The sequence below is a fragment of the Chlamydotis macqueenii genome, chromosome 4, assembly GCF_036417535.1.
Source record: "Chlamydotis macqueenii isolate bChlMac1 chromosome 4, bChlMac1.mat, whole genome shotgun sequence".
Taxonomy (NCBI): Eukaryota; Metazoa; Chordata; class Aves; order Otidiformes; family Otididae; genus Chlamydotis; species Chlamydotis macqueenii.
This window is the reverse complement of record NC_141559.1, coordinates 37,050,845-37,068,996: the sequence shown is the minus strand read 5'-3', so window position 1 is coordinate 37,068,996 and position 18,152 is coordinate 37,050,845. Positions and strand designations below refer to the sequence as shown.

General features: G+C 39.8%; 2 protein-coding genes across 2 annotated transcripts in view; both read left to right on the top strand.

The window, feature by feature from the left end:
* The window catches only part of LOC147600949 (protocadherin-23-like), a 48,161-nt gene extending 44,143 nt beyond the window's left edge, over window positions 1–4,018 (top strand). Inside the window, exons 2-3 of the mRNA XM_086747667.1 lie at window positions 3,301–3,492; window positions 3,908–4,018. Coding sequence (XP_086603793.1) covers window positions 3,301–3,492; window positions 3,908–4,018 — 303 coding nt within the window. The remainder of the gene's footprint in view (window positions 1–3,300; window positions 3,493–3,907) is intronic.
* A 9,482-nt stretch (window positions 4,019–13,500) lies between these two features.
* The window catches only part of DCHS2 (dachsous cadherin-related 2), a 69,337-nt gene continuing 64,685 nt past the window's right edge, over window positions 13,501–18,152 (top strand). Inside the window, exons 1-2 of the mRNA XM_086747665.1 lie at window positions 13,501–13,581; window positions 14,597–14,828. Of these exons, the coding sequence (XP_086603791.1) occupies window positions 13,501–13,581; window positions 14,597–14,828 (313 nt within the window). The remainder of the gene's footprint in view (window positions 13,582–14,596; window positions 14,829–18,152) is intronic.

The window sequence follows — 18,152 nt, the reverse complement described above, 5'->3', positions numbered from 1 at the left end:
AGTCAGGAGTGGCCGTGTGTTGCACCCTGTGCTGCAGCCGTGGGATGCAGACTGAAAGGGTGTGAAAGGGGTGTGAAGGGCTCTGTGACCATAGGGCTCCTGTGGAGGAGCTTTCCATTTGCAGCACCTGAAACTCTGCAATAATGGCCTTCAGTGCTCTGAGAAACAGTTTGGAAAAAAAAAAGGGTGCATTGGTGTATGTGGCCAATCACAGTTACAGCGTAGCAAATGTAGCAAATCTCAAGCATCCCATGCAGAAATGGAGAAGTCCACAAGGTGCTTAAAAACAAATGAAGAAACAAAAAACCTCAACAAAGGAAAAAACCCAGCTAATTGAAATGACACATCATCTTTTGGGCTATCTGTCATTTTAAAATTCTAATGGAAGTAACTGGTCTAGAGTAAATTTTAGCTTTATAATTTGCCCTGGTACTTTTTACATGGTTTCCCTTTCCCCACTTCTATGCTTTTCAGCCTTCCCAGCCATGTTTTCCTTCATTTGGTTTTAATTCAGCTCCAGTTCAGCATCTTAAGGGCAAAACAATTCCTCTGCAGGCAAAAGAGCGTGCGATGAACGCACTGACTGGTCTTTACGGTCATGTTTGTACTATAGGAGAAGCAGCCAAGGGCTGTTCTGGGGCCCTGAGGCCAAATGGCCTGGCACAGCTTGTGTCCATGCAGCTAAACTCTTTTACATCCCCAAAACAGGATGACTTCATCCAAACTTATTGCTACCTGGCCTGTCCTGCTTGATTTTTTCTTTTTTTTTTTTTTTTTTTTAAATTGTGCCTAAAACTGTGCCAGACATTTATCTGCATGGGCGGTTATGTGCACACCTCCACTTTTGCCCTGTCTGTGACTGATGGCTGTGGGTCTCACCTCACCAGCCTGGGCTAGGTGCAGGGGGTGGCTGGCACAGGTCTCCTCTGTGAGTTCCTGCAAGTCTTAACTCTCAGGCTTTGCAATGATAACGTTTCTCAAGCTCGATTAAGGTCTTCAAGCATTGTGCTTGCACAGGTAGGCTGATGGAAGAACTGCAGGATTGATCTTATTTGAAGAATTAGCAGAAAATGAAAACAGCTAAGGAGGAGAAATCCTTTAAGTATCTCCAATAATGACAAATTAGAGAATTAAAAATACTGGCTCTTTTAATGTATACTTTTTTTTTTCCTGTAAATTATTTTCATCTGAGATCTTTGTAAATTTAAGTGAAAACTTTCACAATGGAACATGCCAGAGAATGCCAAACTCAGACCAAAATATTTTGTTACCAGAGAGCTTAGGACAATAAAATTGAAGGTGTGATGTAGACAATTGTTCTGTTTATCAAATACTTTTTTAACCAAACCACCCCTTGTCCAAAGAGCGAGTTTCACACTTGAGCATCCTGTTGAGTTGCCTTTTGGTGCCTGGTGTAGCAGCACAATTATGTTGCAGTGCTAACGCAGCCAGGCAGCGTTTATTCCTTGGCCTTGCCGGCTACAAAGAGGGTGGTAGGAGGTCACTGGCATAGCCCTGGCTGCTCAGGGCTGTGTCCAGTTGGATCTCAAAGCTCTGAGGATGGAGACCCCAGCCTCTCTGGGCAGGGTGCCTCTTCCAATGCTGAATCATCTTTGTAGGGAAAATATTGCCTTAGGTCCAGCCTAAGTCATCTCCAGCTTCAGCTCGTGACTACTGTTTCTCCATCTCCTGCCCTGTACCTAAGGAGAGAACTTGGCCTTGTCTTTCCAGTAACCTCCTCTTGGGCACAAGGGGGCTGCTATTAAATCCCCCCCAAACCTTCTCTTCTCCCGCCTAAACTAGCCCAGTTCCCTCAGCTTGTTCTGACAGGGCACGTGTATAGGGTAATGGCAAAACTCTAGCTATGGTAAGCATGTATTAAAATATTTTAAAGGGTATGTTGATTTCTATCCCCCTCCGTGTGCCAAAAGATAAATTTTTAGTGTTAGAAAAAGCTTCCAAGTGTGTTCTGTATTAAAACTTAAAATCACCTAATGGTTTTAAATTATTGAGGTTTTGTGCTTTCTAGACTAGTCAGTGCCTTAGCCACATGTTCAGCTAAAGAGCAATGACTCCCTTTGGTTTGTGTAACACTTTGTGAGTCCTTTAAAACCCAGCTGAGGGAAGGTGATGCAACACGTTGAAAATCACCTCAGGTTTTCACAGGCTTCTGAAAGCATCTTGTGTCCATCCAGCATACTGATCTAGTCTGATCCCATTGGTAACACAAGAAGACTGAGCATAGCTGGAAAAAAGGGGAGGAGTGCATGTGTTTCTGTTTGAAAACAGCCATTTTGTGCCTGGGATCAGGCCACCCTGCCCGATGGCTGCCATTGCTCTACTCCAGCCCCTAACCATCACCCATTTATTTAGCTTTACTCCTGCCACCCATTTTCCTTGTCAGCAGGACTTCATGTGTGTGTATATATATGTCTCTTTTCCCATTTGATGCTATGTGGTTACAGAGGAATCTCCCTCTGAAGCAAGTCTTTCTTTAAAGAAATTATTAACAACATTTGTTTGAGATTTACAGCAGAATTCATGCTGCTTTTTAGATGTACTTAATATAGCTGAAAATAAAAGATGTCAGGCTTGTTTGTCATTCAGCAGTTACAGCTATGTGCAAGACTACACTGGCAAGATAATTAAGTCTCTCACAGGGACTTAACTGCAGCCTGTGCATCTTGCTTTGTGCTGTGCATGCACGTGAAGGTCATGTTTAGTTGTGCTGATAGATCTCTGACTCCTTGCAGAGAGGACTGGAGATGAAAACCCCCTCCAGCCCTTAACTTGTATGGATCACCATGCCACCAACCCCTCTTTCAAATGAAATACTAAATTAAGCTGTGAGGAGTCTTTTACAAAATATATTTGGTAAGAATGTCCTGCGGCACTTCTCTCATCTACGTGTGACGTGGTTTGCAAAAGACCGACCTCCACTGGTAAAAATAACATAAAGGGAAAGTGTGGCCTACTCACATGGCTTAATGTGCATAGCTTTCCCAGTCAAAGGAAGCCCACTTGGTTGAGATAATTATTGGCAGATAAACAAGTAAAGTTACTGACGGATCTAATCAATCTTATATGCTTGTTGCGATAATTACACTGTCACTAGCTGAGTCGTTATTTTACAAACTGCAGACAGCCAGCTTAGGTAGCAAAGTGTGTTTATATTTGTTGTGTATATGCACGTTTGCTTTTACAACATAAACAGGTAACTTTAAAACAAAATATCTGTTATTTTTGCATGACTAAGTAATGATTTCACTGCCTTAATTTTTTTTCTCTGTTTCCACGCAGGTCAAGGCAACAGATGCAGATGCCGACCAGTTTGGTGAAATTGAGTATTTTCTTTATGATGGATTTCATTATTATGAAAAATCCAAAGCCTTCCAGATTAACCCACGTACTGGTCAGATCTGTGTGTCTCAAGACATTGACAGAGAAGGAGATCCAACCACTTATGATCTCTTAGTAAAAGCTATGGATGGGGTACGTTTCGCCTTTCCATACTGCCAGAGTTGTGAATGTATTTGCAAATTTGGCTGTGCTGTATACTTTTACATACTCATTACATTCTCATTTAAAAATTGCATGAATTTTATTAGAATGTCTTACCCCTACAGAGTGCAGAAGGTGATACTTCATGAACCATAAATTTTGACCCAGATTGATAAAATTGATTGTGAAATCCTCAATTGCTCCTAAACAAGTTGTTGAAAACCACTTCTAGGATGTCTTAATCCTTGCTGATGTTCCTCCTTCTCTTGCAACCGTTGGACTCCAGGTTGCCTCTGCTCTGTTTTCAGGATAACTGCAGCAGTAATAAACCAGCAACTTGTGCTAGAGCTGTGTGGCTACTGTGGGTACCAGTGATTTTTCAGGATAAATTCCTTGTCCTTTCTAGCTAGCTGATGCCATTGTTGCTGCTGTGGCTGGATGCAGTCTCCCTGCAGTGACATGTCTGATAGTTATCCCAGTTTACAAGATCTGGCGCTTGAAAGTGGGTATTCAGTGAGGGCAGGGTAGTTGTATGTGCCTGAAATATTCCCTTTCAGATCTCTGTTTGGCAGTGAGAGTGAGGAGACATTAGTTGTTGTGGGAACACATTGACATGTCTGGATTTGAACTCAGTGCTACATAACAAAAAATTTTGATCATGCAACTCTCGAAAAAAGACTAGAAGAAAATAATTCCTTAATTATTTAATAATTAATTTCTTATGAAATAATTCCTTAATTTTCTTATGAAAGTATCCAAAGGTGATTTGCAATGAGAGGCCCAGAAGGAGACCAGCTGGTTTTTCTTTACTTTCTTCACCTTTAGTATTGAACTGTGAAGAGGCTGAAGAAAAAGTTACTGATTGGCTTCAAGTGTTAATGTTAACGTAAGGACACTAAAAAATGTTACTCCGGTCACATTTTGCAGTGCAATTTGAGCTGAAAAACATTGAAATCAAATTATTTCAGGTCATACACTATTTAGTATTTTGAATGTTAATCTTGCATTTAAGATATTGTCCTAAGCATATATAATATAATTTTTTAAAAATGCAGTTGTGCTAGAAATACTGTATTTTTCATTAAAATGTCTGTGCTTTTTGTTACAGTACACTGAAGAAACTTGGTGAACTATGATTTCCATATTCATGAATAGATGAACTTAAATAGCTGCAGTTGATACTAATTGTTGCATTTCGAGAATGCAGTAGTTGTGGGTATATTTGTATGCTATTGAATAAGGATGTATGGGTAACAGTTAAGCAATTCATCTGCTTTTTTTTCTTTAGCTCTCACTATTCAGTGTTTTGAAAGCTACAGAAGCATTCTCTTGTATTAATAGTGCCTTTAGCAGTGTGCCTTTTCTTCCTCATAGATTTCTTTTGAGGAGAAACAATTCTATAAGAATATATAATTTTTTTTTATTTGTGTGTTTGTTTCCTGACTCTATCTTATTTGAACATTTAGTAATTTAAGAATGTAAGTCTTTTAGGATGGTGTCTGTAATCTTTCCAGCAGAAGTAAGTTTATGTGCCTATTCTGGAGTTTCTCTGATTTGTGATTTCTGTCTTCAAAATTTCTTTCTAGGAAAAATTTTGTAGCATACTGCTGAGTACAGATTTCCTAGCCTTGAAGAATAAAGCAGTCAGTATTACAATGTATGACAGCAGAAAATTATGTATTCTGCTATAGTTCATCACTTCATTCTTTTTTTTTTTTTCTCCTCTTGTGTACATTGAAGCTGTATAAATGTAAAGAAGACATACGTGTATCTGGAATATAAAGCTCGGCCTTATTAATAAGGGCTAAGTGAAAGCTGGACAATAGAAGTTAAATTCTGACAAGTTTCTCAGATATCCAGTCTGGTCCAGAACATTATTTTTAAAATGTAAAAGAAAACAGGTTTACATGAAAAAAAAGCTTGATGCGTTTTTGTATTAAATTATTGCTCTAGTGATAAATCTTATGTCAGAAGCTAAACAGCCAATACACTGAAACTATGGATTATTTAATTTTTAAATTGGGCTGTTATTTATCTTGTTTTAGGAACCTTGTGTTTTCAGAAGTTCAGTAATGGGCAAGGGGGTTCAATTTTTGATTGTCTTGTCTGTGACAGGCAGGATGTGATCTTCTTACTGGAACTCAGCACTTTGTAGATTCCATTGATGTATCTTCTAAGAATTAGCTCATCTGACACCTAAATACTAAAGCACTTAAATTCAATAGTAGGTTTTAAAAATTTTCAGTATACTTGAACTTATGGTTCTCTACCTTTACGGCAGAATTGTAGTAGGATATTTTATCTCCTGGCATTCTGCTGCTGATTTTGATGGATTAAAGATGTTAGGTGTGGGGTTCAAAGTGGAGGCTGTGATCAGGGGAGAAATGTGTGCAGAAAAGAGAGAGGAAGAGTGAAGGGTCACTGTTGACAAAGGGGAGGGAGAGAGATGAAAAGGAAAGAAAATATCAAAGTTAATTAGAAGTGAGGGGGAATGGAAACCACTTTCCAGGTGGTGCTCAGTTTATCTTACAGCAAAACTCTCAGTTTCATCCACCTGTTCGTGCCTACTCCATTACATGGTCTTGGAGCTCATTGGTCATGTCTTCTATGCACTGTGTAGAATGCGTAATGGGAGAAGTGAAATTGCATGAGAGGCAAGTGGGAAAACAGATTCTGCTAAACTGGTGTTAAATAGAGATCCTGCAAGAGCTTGTGGGAGCACTCTCACTGATTAAGTGGAGACAGGACTGATTATAATGTTAATATTGGCCTTTTCAGCGGGCAGCAGTGATTTTCGTCCCAAAGTCACTTACTTCACGTACATATTTGATGGTACTCCTTGAAATGCTTTTATAGGAAAAGAAATGATGTAGCTAGGTTTATAGAAAGGTGTTTGCACTGAACCTCAGCATCTGCATCTAGCTCTCTATTTGGGTCTCTCTGAACTGTGGCAGACTGAGAGCTGTTCTAGCAGTGAGGGTGACCTTGTCATTCACCTGCTAGCTCTGCCTGGGACACCCCTTGCTCGAACTGCACCCTTGGTCACAACAGCGGTATTTTTGCACTTCCAACAGATCAGAAACGCTTTCAGTAGACATTTTGCGGGGAGGGGAGGCCAGGAAATTACAGTCAGATGAAAATTTATTATAATGATGTTAAAATTGTAATTTTTTTCTCTCTCTGGGGGAAAAAAAGGAAGAAAATCAGATGAAGGTGTGTTGCTTGGGGAACCTTCTCAAACACTTGAAAGCTTTGGATGAGGCATACTGTGAAATCAAGTCTTGCAAAGAGGAAAAGATAGAAAACCAGGAATTCTAATAAAAGTATTGGCGTGTTATCAAAAGCAGTACAGGGGACAAAATTGCTACTTTTTTGGTTTTGAATATGTGCAAATTGGGTCTGATACATTTAAATTCTTCTGTTTGACTTTTGTTTGTTTGTTTGTTTGCTTTCACAATGTGACTGAAATGGACAATCCATTGTGTATTTGTCTTTATTTGCTCAGGGGTCTCCAAAGTACTATGTATGTAAATTTATGCTTCTTTGTGGTTGTTTTGTGTAATTCTGCCTTAAAGAGTCTTAATGTGAATTCAGTTTCATACAGGAAACCTTTTTTAACAGCACGCATTTTTGCTGCTGTACAGTGGCAAATTTTATTGCTGTGTATCATGCATAATTGAATGTCTTTTCATTAATTTGCATTTTTAATTACACCCATCACCTTTCTCTTTCAACCAAATAAACAGTAATGCCTGCAGCTGTTAAAGAAAACATCTGACAATACAGAGAAATTTAATTGGAATTATGTTAATTGAAATTCTGTCTAGTGACATCTGTACTATCTCCTCACAGACCACAGTTGTCTGGCCTTCAAAGCCAAAATCTGAGTTGCTCAATCTTGGGGTTGGAGCACAATGAGGGCTGTTCAGGAGTGTCCAACCTTTACTCTGGGAGGAGCTGGCCCACACAGTTTTCTTCAAAAGCTGGGGAAGACCAGATGACCTATGCTTGTGAGAGCTACTACCAGGCATAGACCAATTCCAGCAACAAACATCTCTGTAGGTAAAACAGTGCACATACCAGTATACCATCTCTCTTTATCATTGTTGCAAGGAGTTTTGAAAACTATAGAGCACACACAGGGTGTTTTACCACTCCTTATTCCCCACCACTGCAAGGACTCTCACACCACATCTGTATACACTACTGAGAGTCCAGAGGCTTGGAGTTGTGGGGTTTTTTCTTTTCCCTTTGCAGGTGTTGTTTTCTCCAAGTGAGATTCTTGAGTGCATGATAGGACTGCCCTTGATGATGATTTGAAGGCTGCCATTGAATGGTGGTAGGATTTTTGGTGGGTTTGGTTGAAAATCTGTGCTTCAGTGTCTTTGTCATTTTGCCTACTTTTCCCTAGTCTGGCTCTGCTAACCTCTGTTTTTGGCATACCCTAGCATGTAGTGCTTCAGATACCTTCTAAATGTTTGCATGTTCCACAGTTTGTTTTGGTTTTGTTTTGTTTTGTTTTTCTTTTTTCCTTGGACACATTGTGAGTGAGAAGGGAAGGATGGAGCTTTTTGTTTGAGTTTCTTTTTTATTCCAGACTACAGTCACAGCTTTTGGATGTTATCAGAGTTGAAGACACTTCAGGGCATGTGTTTTTCATTCTAACTTGTTGGTCCAAGGAAGCCATGCCCACTATAGTGGCAGAATAGAATAGACACCCTTCAGTAGGTCCCTTCAGTTGGAAGGGACTTACAACGATCACCTAGTCCAACTGCCTGACCAGTTCAGGGCTGACCAAAAGTTAAAGCCTATTGGTAAGGGCATTGTCCAAGCTCCTTTTAAACGTTGACAGGCTTGAGAAACTGACCACCTTGCTAGGAAGCCTGTTCCAGTGTTTGACCACCCTCTTGGTAGAGAAATGCTTCTCAGTGTCTCAACCTCCCCTGGTGCAGCTTTGAACCATTCCCACATATCCTATCACTGGATACGAGGGCGAAGAGATCAGCATAAAGACTGAGGCAAAAAATGCATTGAATGCCTCTGCTTTTTCTTCATCCCTATTAGTCAGATGTCTATCTTCAGCAAGCATTGGTTCAATGTTTTGTTTAGACCTCCTCTTGCTATTAATATACTTAAAGCCCTTCTTGTTTTCTGAAACAACACTGTCCCATTTCAACTCTAATTGAGCTTTGACCTTTTGTGTCTTCTCCCTAAATTATATGAACTGCAGCTCTGTGCTCTTCCTGTGAAGCTTGACCTCACTTCCAGAGATCATACAATTTTTTTTTGCTCTTGAGCTCCATGAGGAGTTCCCTGTTCAGCCAAGCTGGTCTTCTGCCCTGCTTGCTTGACTTATGACACAGTGGAATTGCCTTCTCCTGTGCAGGTGGTTCTTACAGACTGACCAGCACTTGTGGACTCCTAAGCCCTCAGATTCCGAGGGTACTCTGCTAAATAGCTCCCTGAATAGCTTAAAGTTTGCTGCCCTGAAGTCCATCACCTCTCCCATGAGTTCTTCTCTAATCATAAATAGCAAATCTAGGAAGGCATCCTTCCTGGTTGGCTCACTGAGTACCTGTGACAAGAAGTTATCTGTCTCCTACAAACGTCAAGAATTTCCAAGACCTGCTTGTCACAGCAGTATGATACTCCCAGTTTATGTCTGGGAAGTTGAAAACTGCCATAAGGACCAGGGCTACCAATCCAGAAATTTCCTCCAATTGGGTCTAAGAATAAGTCATCAGCACTTACATCCTGGCTGGGCAATCAGTAGTAGACACCCACTACACCTCCTTTGTTTTCCATCCCCCTAATCCTCACCACATCTTCACTAACTGTAAAGGCTGTGCAGTCAAACCTCTTCCTTACATACAGTGCAACACCTCCACCTCGTCTGCCCTGCCTGTCCCTCCTGAACAGCCTGCAGCCCTCCATCCCAGCACTCCAGTCATGGAATTCATTCCACCACTGCTTCTCTCTTCCCCCTGCCCATCTGTTAGCATTTGCCTGAATGAACATCTGCTGGTTTGGGGCCATATTTTCTCCATATTTCAGTTTTCCACATCGTAGGACAAAAGCCATGGAAATAATTTCTGCGAGGGAATGATGAAGAAAAGCAGAAGAGCATGCACCCTGCATTGGCTCTGGAGTCTGGGGGTTGAGCCCTGCAGGCCTCAGGGAGATCTAACTGTCTGACCTGGGGGTGCAGCATGGAGGGACACTATCCCATACATTCATCTGCTAATCTGGGCTGCCCCTTCCCTGTCCTCTTGTTAGATGCGGCTGGTGGACAGCAACACAGCGGCACAGAGCTACTTTTTTGTATGTGCAGGCTGCAGGGCATGTCCAAGGCTCAGGTTCCAAGAGAGTGCTCTGAAAATCTTGTGAGTGCTGCAAGGGCTTCCAGGGTATCTGTTGTGACTGAGGTGGTTTTGTGTAGCACAGTATGAAAGTGCTTTTGACAGCAGGGAGGTGATCTGTAGACCTGCAATGCAGGCAGTTTTACTGGAGTGAAACAGCCTGCCAGTGGTATATTGAACCTTATGCAATGATTATGTAGCAGCTGAAAAACTGAATACTTAGCATTGCCTATAAAAGAAACAAGGATGATTCTTTTCATTGCCAGTTGATTAGTATTGAGATAATAAGACTTTTAATTGCCATCTTTTCTAGATTTCTGTCTTTCTGAGTCTTAAGTATTTTTATCCTTTTCTGGATTTTTTTTTAGATTAGTTTTTTTTTTAATGAAAACTACTTCAAAATCAGATGCACTTGTAGAAACTGAAATAAAAAACTTAGAATTTTAAATACAGTGCTTTAAAGTAGATCAATAAGTCTCATCTAATTGCATATACGAGTATGTCTGTTAAATATGAAGATACAGTTATATAGAGGATTGTGATCACATCTGTACTCTATGCTCAAGATTGTAATTTACTGAGTTTACTCAGCATTATGTGCTTCCTTACACAGATGGGTGTTACCACTTCTTCTTAGGAAGCAGTCTTTCAACTTAAAATGCTCTGAGAATGTTTGCATAGGCAATTAAAGTGCACATAGGCAGAAAAATTTAAGAAGAGAGGAAAGGCTGAACTTCAGCTTTATGTATTGTGCATAAATCACCCTTGCAGTCACAGAACACTTGGCTAAAGCTGCCTCATAGTATTGACTCCACTACTATGCCTGGGTTTCTTCAAAACCATGTATTTTGTATGTAACGACTTTCAAGGTCTGTTGGTCAGAATAGGAGCTTTGACATACTGAGGGACAAGTAGGTAAGTAGTTCACCTGAATAGTGAGAATATTTTTTCTTTCATGAAGATGCATTTCCTTTTAATAAAAGAACAAAAAATAAACAGGCATAATTCCTAATTTGATATGATGAGACTGTAAGTGGAAGTTTTATCATGGAAAGAAGAGATCAGGCTTGGACTTCAAGGCTGAAGTGAAATGATACGTTTTTGGGGAGTTCGCAGCGTATTCTGAACTCTTTCAGTTTACACCACTTGCAGCAGATTATGGAATTGCCTGTCAATGTAGAGCCTGACATTGTCACCTTTTATGTTACTGCGCATCTTTAAACAGGTACAGGAACAATCATTCATTAAACATGAAAAATCTGCCTGTCATGTAGGTTGATATTTGTTTAAACTCTGAAGAACTTTTAATAATACTGAAACCTTAGTGACTCTCTTACTGCCTTTGTGCTCAGAAAAATACTTTGTTCTTAATCTCTTGCTTTTTGGTAGATCACACTGTTTCTCCTGTTTTCTTTGTCTTTTACACTGAAGCAATTGAAATGTAGAGATAAGAGCTCAACACTCACAGGCAAAGCTTCTTAAGGAGTTAAGGCTTTTGAAATAATTGGTGGTGTCTCTCCACTTTGACAGCATTTGTGGCTTCAAGGTTTAAGACACACACAAAAAAAATAATGTCTTCATGTCAGAGATCCTGTATATCACAGTTCAGTTTGGAATAAAAATTTGACAGCACAATTGACTGACAAAAATGTTGGAGGCGGTTGTGGAAATATTGATGGATTAAGCATTTTACAGCATCCAGATGAAATACAGCTATTCAAAGTAGCACCATTTCTACTTATTAAGCTATAGTCTCTCCTGCTGAAAGCAGGATAATGTTTTTTTTTTTTAAGATATGATAAAGAGGTGTACTAATAATGTTATATTTGGTCCTGCCAAAATAAAGATTACTTGTGGTTACTTTGAGTTGGTGGTAGTTTCTTCTTTCCCCTTTTTGTTCCATGTGACACACAACTCTCAGGAGTCTGACAAAGAAGTTGTAGTTGTGACTTTTTGTTGCATCAAACAGCACAACGGTAGTTAATATATACTTAGAATTAATCAATTTCCAAGGAGTTTGCAGTGTTTATGTAACTCTGTAGGATAAATACAAATTGGATGGAGAGTGTAGGTTTTTTAACGTCTGTTCAGCAATAGTGAAACTTGGAAGAAGCCATTTAACACAAGTTCCCATGAGTTTTTGCAGCTTGGTTTCATGCTGTTCCAAACTTTGCCTTTTCTTTAGATGCTTTTTGTACTTGACCTCACTTCTTCCACAAACTCTCTTCCCCCAGAAATGTTGTTTCTGATTCCTGCCCTAAAGTAAAGGACAGAAAGCTCTGGAGCCACTAATATCTTCTGACAGTGGGCTTGGGCAGAGCACACAGGGCTCCCCTTTTCGCTCCTGTGCAGGGATTTCCTTCCTGTGGAAATCAAGATGTTGGAGAAGGGATTTCGCCTGAAGTGGGGTTGGAGTGTTGGCAGTGAGCCCACTAGATCTGCACATCTCCACTTCCCATCTCAGCACAGGGTTTCATGGCTGTCTCAGTAGTTTGAGGCTGGTGCTTGTTCAGTACCCTTCATGGTCCTCTTCCCCAGGCATGTGTCTTGGCTGCTGGCTGCTTCCATGGCAGTGTGAGCCCTGGAACCATGCCATGCCTTATTTTCTTTGGAAGAAAACACAAGCATGCCAGGAGGATGTGGGCCAGATCTCCTAGTCTGTTGGTGAAATGCAGACACATGATGCACAAGATCATCTTAATTTTCTACATGCTTGAGCTTTCATGGTAATGTCACTGCCACCCAACAGAGATAATATTACTACATGGAAGAAAAAAAAACCAAAACAGAACAAGGTGAAAATCCCTATGGAAACGTAGAGGAGAATGGCGATAGTATTTTTGCCCAAAAGTCAGACCTTGGGGACATGATAAGCAAACATTCAAAAGTAGTTTTGGGGCAGTTTGTTGTGCTGCAAAGCAAGTCTAAGGGCACTCTGAATCATTGGATAGTTTCATGAAGGTCAAGTTTAAAAATAATTGATGTGAACAATTAGGTTGCAGAAATAGGCAACCTAGTTATTTTTTTAATATCATAGCTGCTGTGACTGCAAAATTGAATTTGGACTTGCTCAGCATAGCTTGTTGTGTTTACGCACCAACATCCAGTCTGTGTCAGTGGTTTCAGCAAGCGACTAATTGGTACAAGCACAGCTTTCTTAGTGTGACTTTGAAGAGTGCAGGATTCTTCCTTAGTCTGCATCTTAATGTACTGTGTACAGCATGCGCAGGCTATACGTACATGTGCTGCTTTGGGCCTCTGTTGTAAACATCAGTGCTCCAGCATTCACCTTTAGCTGTGGAGCTGCTTTCCTTTAAAAATGTCTATAGTTCTTAGGGCAAAACAACCTTGGAAACATGAACCCCTCCAAACTGATGGAGAGGAGTCTGCAGGAAGTATGAGGTAATGCCTCTGAGAAGTAAATTGCCATTTGTTTTACTCCAGGCTCTGTGGGGTCTACACTTCAGCACCCGCAGAATTGTCTTTTTTTCCAGACTGGCACAACGTTCAGTGCTTTGCCATGGCAAATTTTGATTTTGCTGTAGCATGGTTTGATAAGCCAGCTTGCAGTTGCTCCTGGCTTCTCCGGTTTCTCTGCAGAGCAAGGCTAAACGTGGTCCCATGCCTGCAGGGTATTTAAATGGGCTCTTGGTGGGCATCTGTAGCGGGAGCTTCAACCGTGTGGAGAGCAGCGCAGCGGCTGGGCTGGGGTCGCAAAGAGGTACGGTGCCAAAGCTGCAACGAAGGCCTGGCTCTTTTCCCAGCACTTTGTGTAAGGAAAAGAAACAAGAGCAGAGAAGTTCAGCCAAGCCTTCTAGAAAGTGTGGTGAGACCTCTTTCCCTGCAAAATCACACGTGCACTGGAAATAAATTTATGTAATCAATCAGTTACGAATTTTGCATCAACAAATTGTTTCAGCTCTGCTTCAGTCAAATTTGTTATTGTTCTGCCTCTGTGTACACAAGGTGAGGGTGTGGGTATGTAGAAAAAGTACATGCACCTACATACAGAGATATACACACACACACTTGTATACACATAATTATATGTATAGACAGACACGCGCACACCCACTGCATGAGCAGAACTGCTTAAACCTGCCAGGGTGGTAAATTGAGGCTAGGTCTTGCAGGCAGCAGCCTCACATGTCAGCTTTTGGCTGTCCTGCACTGTTCTGCTTTCAGTCTGTGTTCCAAATCAATAGCTGAAAAAGCCTCATATTTGCTGTTATGACGATCACACTTTTAAATCTGGAAGACTCATAGATAGAAAGAAGTTTATTCCTGCTTTACTGGAGCACCACAGTCACCTGAGGGACATGTGTTTCTGGGGCAGAAAGCCCTGACTTTCATCTGTAAAGGAATAAGTGGTGTGTAGGTGATTACAGTAAAAACAAGTGAGGTTAGACTAGCAAGGGGATTTGACATGTGTAGTGCTCATTAGTATTAACAAATATAACTTTGTGTTTAGGCCTCACTGTCATAAAAACTTGAACCTCTTTGTGTACCCAGTCAGCACACTGGAGTTGTTCTGAGCGCATAGCTTGCTTAAGTGCAATATTTTGGGGTATAACAGATACCATAAGTTGTTTTTAACAAATATTTTAATTGCTCCGTATTGTTGCAGCATGTTCCATTTCCTAATGGTAGGCAAAGCCAGATGTGCATCATTCTGTTGTGTACACTTTTAAAATTGACCTTGTTTTTTGTTTTTATCTTTCTGATTTATCCAACAGGGTGGACTGAGTGCCCAGGCTTTTGTTCGCATTGAGATAGAAGATATAAATGATAATCAACCTATTTTTGAACAAGACGTCTATGTCACGAGTATCAGCAGTCACACACAGCCGGGAACAGAGATCATCAATGTTGTTGCCACAGACAGAGATTCGGGAATATATGGCATTGTCAGATATGAACTGATCCCAGGAGAATTTTCTTCTTTTTTCACAGTGGATACATCCACAGGTATGGTATGAGCCTATGATGTAGAAAGCCTTAATTATACAACATGTATCTTTTCCTTGACGATGCTTTTTTTATTTGGAGTCATGTCATATGGCTGAAACTTAGATTCTGCTGTGAAATAATTCTAGAGGAAAATGGAGGATTTAGGTTTAACATGAATCCTTTCCATTCACTGGAATAAACAGGAGAATGGGAAACATAGTACATGCCAGTAGAGTACAAGACAAGCAGCATGCCACTTATCCACTATTTTCAGCCATAAATCTATTAATCATGGTAAGAAATAATCAAAACATTATTTTTTACAATAAGATCTGAATTCCTGAAATGTTTAGGTCTTACTCTTGAGGAGCACTAAAAGACCGTTCAAGATGCTTGTCTGTTTCTGTCCTAATCTTCTTTCCCAACACTATGCTAGAATGAGTCCTCATTCTGCTCACAGTCTTATAATATCCATCTGCCTCCCTATTTTACTCAATTATTAGCTTTGTAAGTGTCTTTTTCTGCTTTTTACTTCCTGATGTGACTCTTTGTCCTTCTGGTTTCTGGAGAGAGGTTCAGTGAAAGAGTGATGATGAGAACAAGAAACCAGTTATGTCAAAAACAAATCTGGGTCAATTTTTTTCGAAGACAAGTTGAATCTCACAGATTGAATTACTTTTCCTATGGTCAGAAAGCAGTCCCTGTAGTCTAATTTCTAACCTTAAAATAGTTATCAATGTCCCATGAAAAGAACATGAGCGGTGTATCTACAAATACACATCTGTAAACCAGGGAGAGGTTAACTAAACTGCAGCTACTGTTTTACTTGAGAGCTAGCCGTTGCCTATGAATATACCCCAATCAGCGGTTTTGCTTTGTAATGATCATGGCAAAGGGATTTATTTTATATATTTTAAGAATTTTTGGGACTGTTGTACATGTGTATATATTAGCTGTTTGGCATAAGGAACGTTGCAGGGCTCTATTCGTTCAAAATAGTGCCTATTTTCACTTTCTTACACAGACCCCAAAATATTCTGATGAACAGAAGAAACTAAACTTCTTCGGAAGTTGGTCTGCTTGTCTTGGCTATTTCGGAATTTATTTAACTGTGAACTTTTGACAGGCTATCAAATCAGATTCTCTGGGGCATAACTGATGCCAAAAACATATAGGCCAATCAATAATTAGGGAGCTAGATCTCCACAGACATTTAACTGGTCATTTTAAAACTGCCCCAGCAGACTTGTCAGAGAAGAACCCCTGTGGATCACGCTTTGCAGCAGTCCTCTCTTTTGAAAGACCTCTTCCTCAGATTGTGACCTTTTCATCTTTTTTTTTTCCAAATTTGGCACTTTGTATAGGAAAAAAATGTCATGCTTAATCATGAAGACCATATATGTTTATAAGTTACTATTATCTTGCGAATCTATTATGGTGTTTTATCAAAGGCAGACTCAATTCAGTGTGAAGCTGCTTGAGGTCATTATTGCTGACATTCCATGGTGAGAAGAGCATCTAGGTCAGAGACGCTATTCGCAACATTATAGTGCTTGGAATCTGATTGCACTTAATCAGATCTCCTGGGTAATTCACAAGGTCAGACTGTGTCTAAATTTAACTTATTAATATTAATGGTGTGTGTTAGGGGTTTTTTTTCTGCAGAATACACTTTTTCTTTTTATATTCTTCCACATCTATCTACAATAGTGCTTATGCTCAGTCACTGGCGAACAGAAAGATTTTTAGACTCTTGACTCTTGACAAAAATAAACATTAGAAACAAACATTAAAAATGCCAATTTGTCACACAGAAGGTTTGCAATCTTTGCAGGCTAAATAGCTGCGAAAGCTGCTCAGTATTCAGAGGAAGATGAAACAAGTGGCTCACTGTTAGGGCATAGAGATTTTGAGCTCTTCCTCCTTACTTCTTGTTAGGACAGTGACATTTTCCAGTTTTCGTTGTGCTAAAGCTGTCATATGCTCTGATATATATCCTAATTCAGATGTATCTCTCTGAAGGTTATGTGAGGGACTTCATCTAGTTATGCGGGCTGCGTTTTGTGAACAATGGACAAGCATGACAAGAAATAGGAATTCTTCAGGAGGTGAATCCTCAAACCCATAAGCCAATGAAGATCACATTACAGTTTTGGTCTTTGGTTTTCTGATCTTGTGGATGTGCATTCTGTTGCTGATGTGTTCTGCAGTTTTTCCAATTGGCAATGTGGCATATTCTGTTTTATCTGCTCTTTTCACTATTAGAGGACCTAAAAGGAGGCACAGTTGTGGTGTTGGAGTCTTCCATGAATTTGCCTTCCTGACAAGTTTTATTTTTAAAATGATTAATTTTTCTCACTAATAGAGCATTTAGAAATGAGGAATTAGTGCATTAGTCTTTGACTTATTATGTTCATTATAGCCCTTAGCATTATACGTAGAAGTGGACACAGATATTTCCAGTATTATGAGATTCAAATTAATTAGTAGCTAACAGTTTGTCACATTGCACTAGATACATTAAAATCATATGCAAGATGACACTGTTCTGTAATTTCTATTTTATGGCATCCAAATTGTGGATTTGAAAATTTATGTCACTATAGTTTTCTTCAGGGGTGTTTTTGGAGTGCTGCACTTAGAATACTCGCTAAAGATTCACTTTCCCCCCCATTTTGTTTTTCATTTTTAAAAGAGAAATGGATAAAATAATAAAATAAAAACGGTAACCTGAATGCTTCCCTACTATGGCTTGCTTCTGGCTCTTGACAGAAGTTAAAGCCAATGTATGAATGTATGAAGAAAGCTTTTAGCTTGGCATGGTGAGCTGTCTTCATACATACAGGATATCATACCAGCTGGCCAGCCACTGAGTGTATAGAATATATCAATGGTGCTTTTGATACATAGGTATTATGAGGTCGAGCCACATCCAAGCTGCTTGAAGAGATTCCCATCTTTTATTTCAAGCACTGTGACATGTAGATATCTTATATAGATAAATTCAGTGGGAGTGGGAAGGAAGAGCCTTTGGTTGAACAGATAGATAGTCAATTAAAGAGTTTTTGAATTCTAAATAAGTCCTTATTAGTGGTATTTGTTTGCTATTTTAGCTTTTAGATACTGCATTTATTGTTTGTGACATGCTATTATACTTGTAAGTAACATTTATTGCATTTCCCTTTGAGGAAAAAATTGAAATGAAGTATTTTTCTTTTGATTGATGATAGACTGTCCACAAGAAAAACCACTTTAAGAACTGTGTAACTAGAAAAATGTATGGATAGGGAACTGTAAACCAGTTCCTCTGCTAGTTCGTGACTCTTGCTATCATTTGTTTCT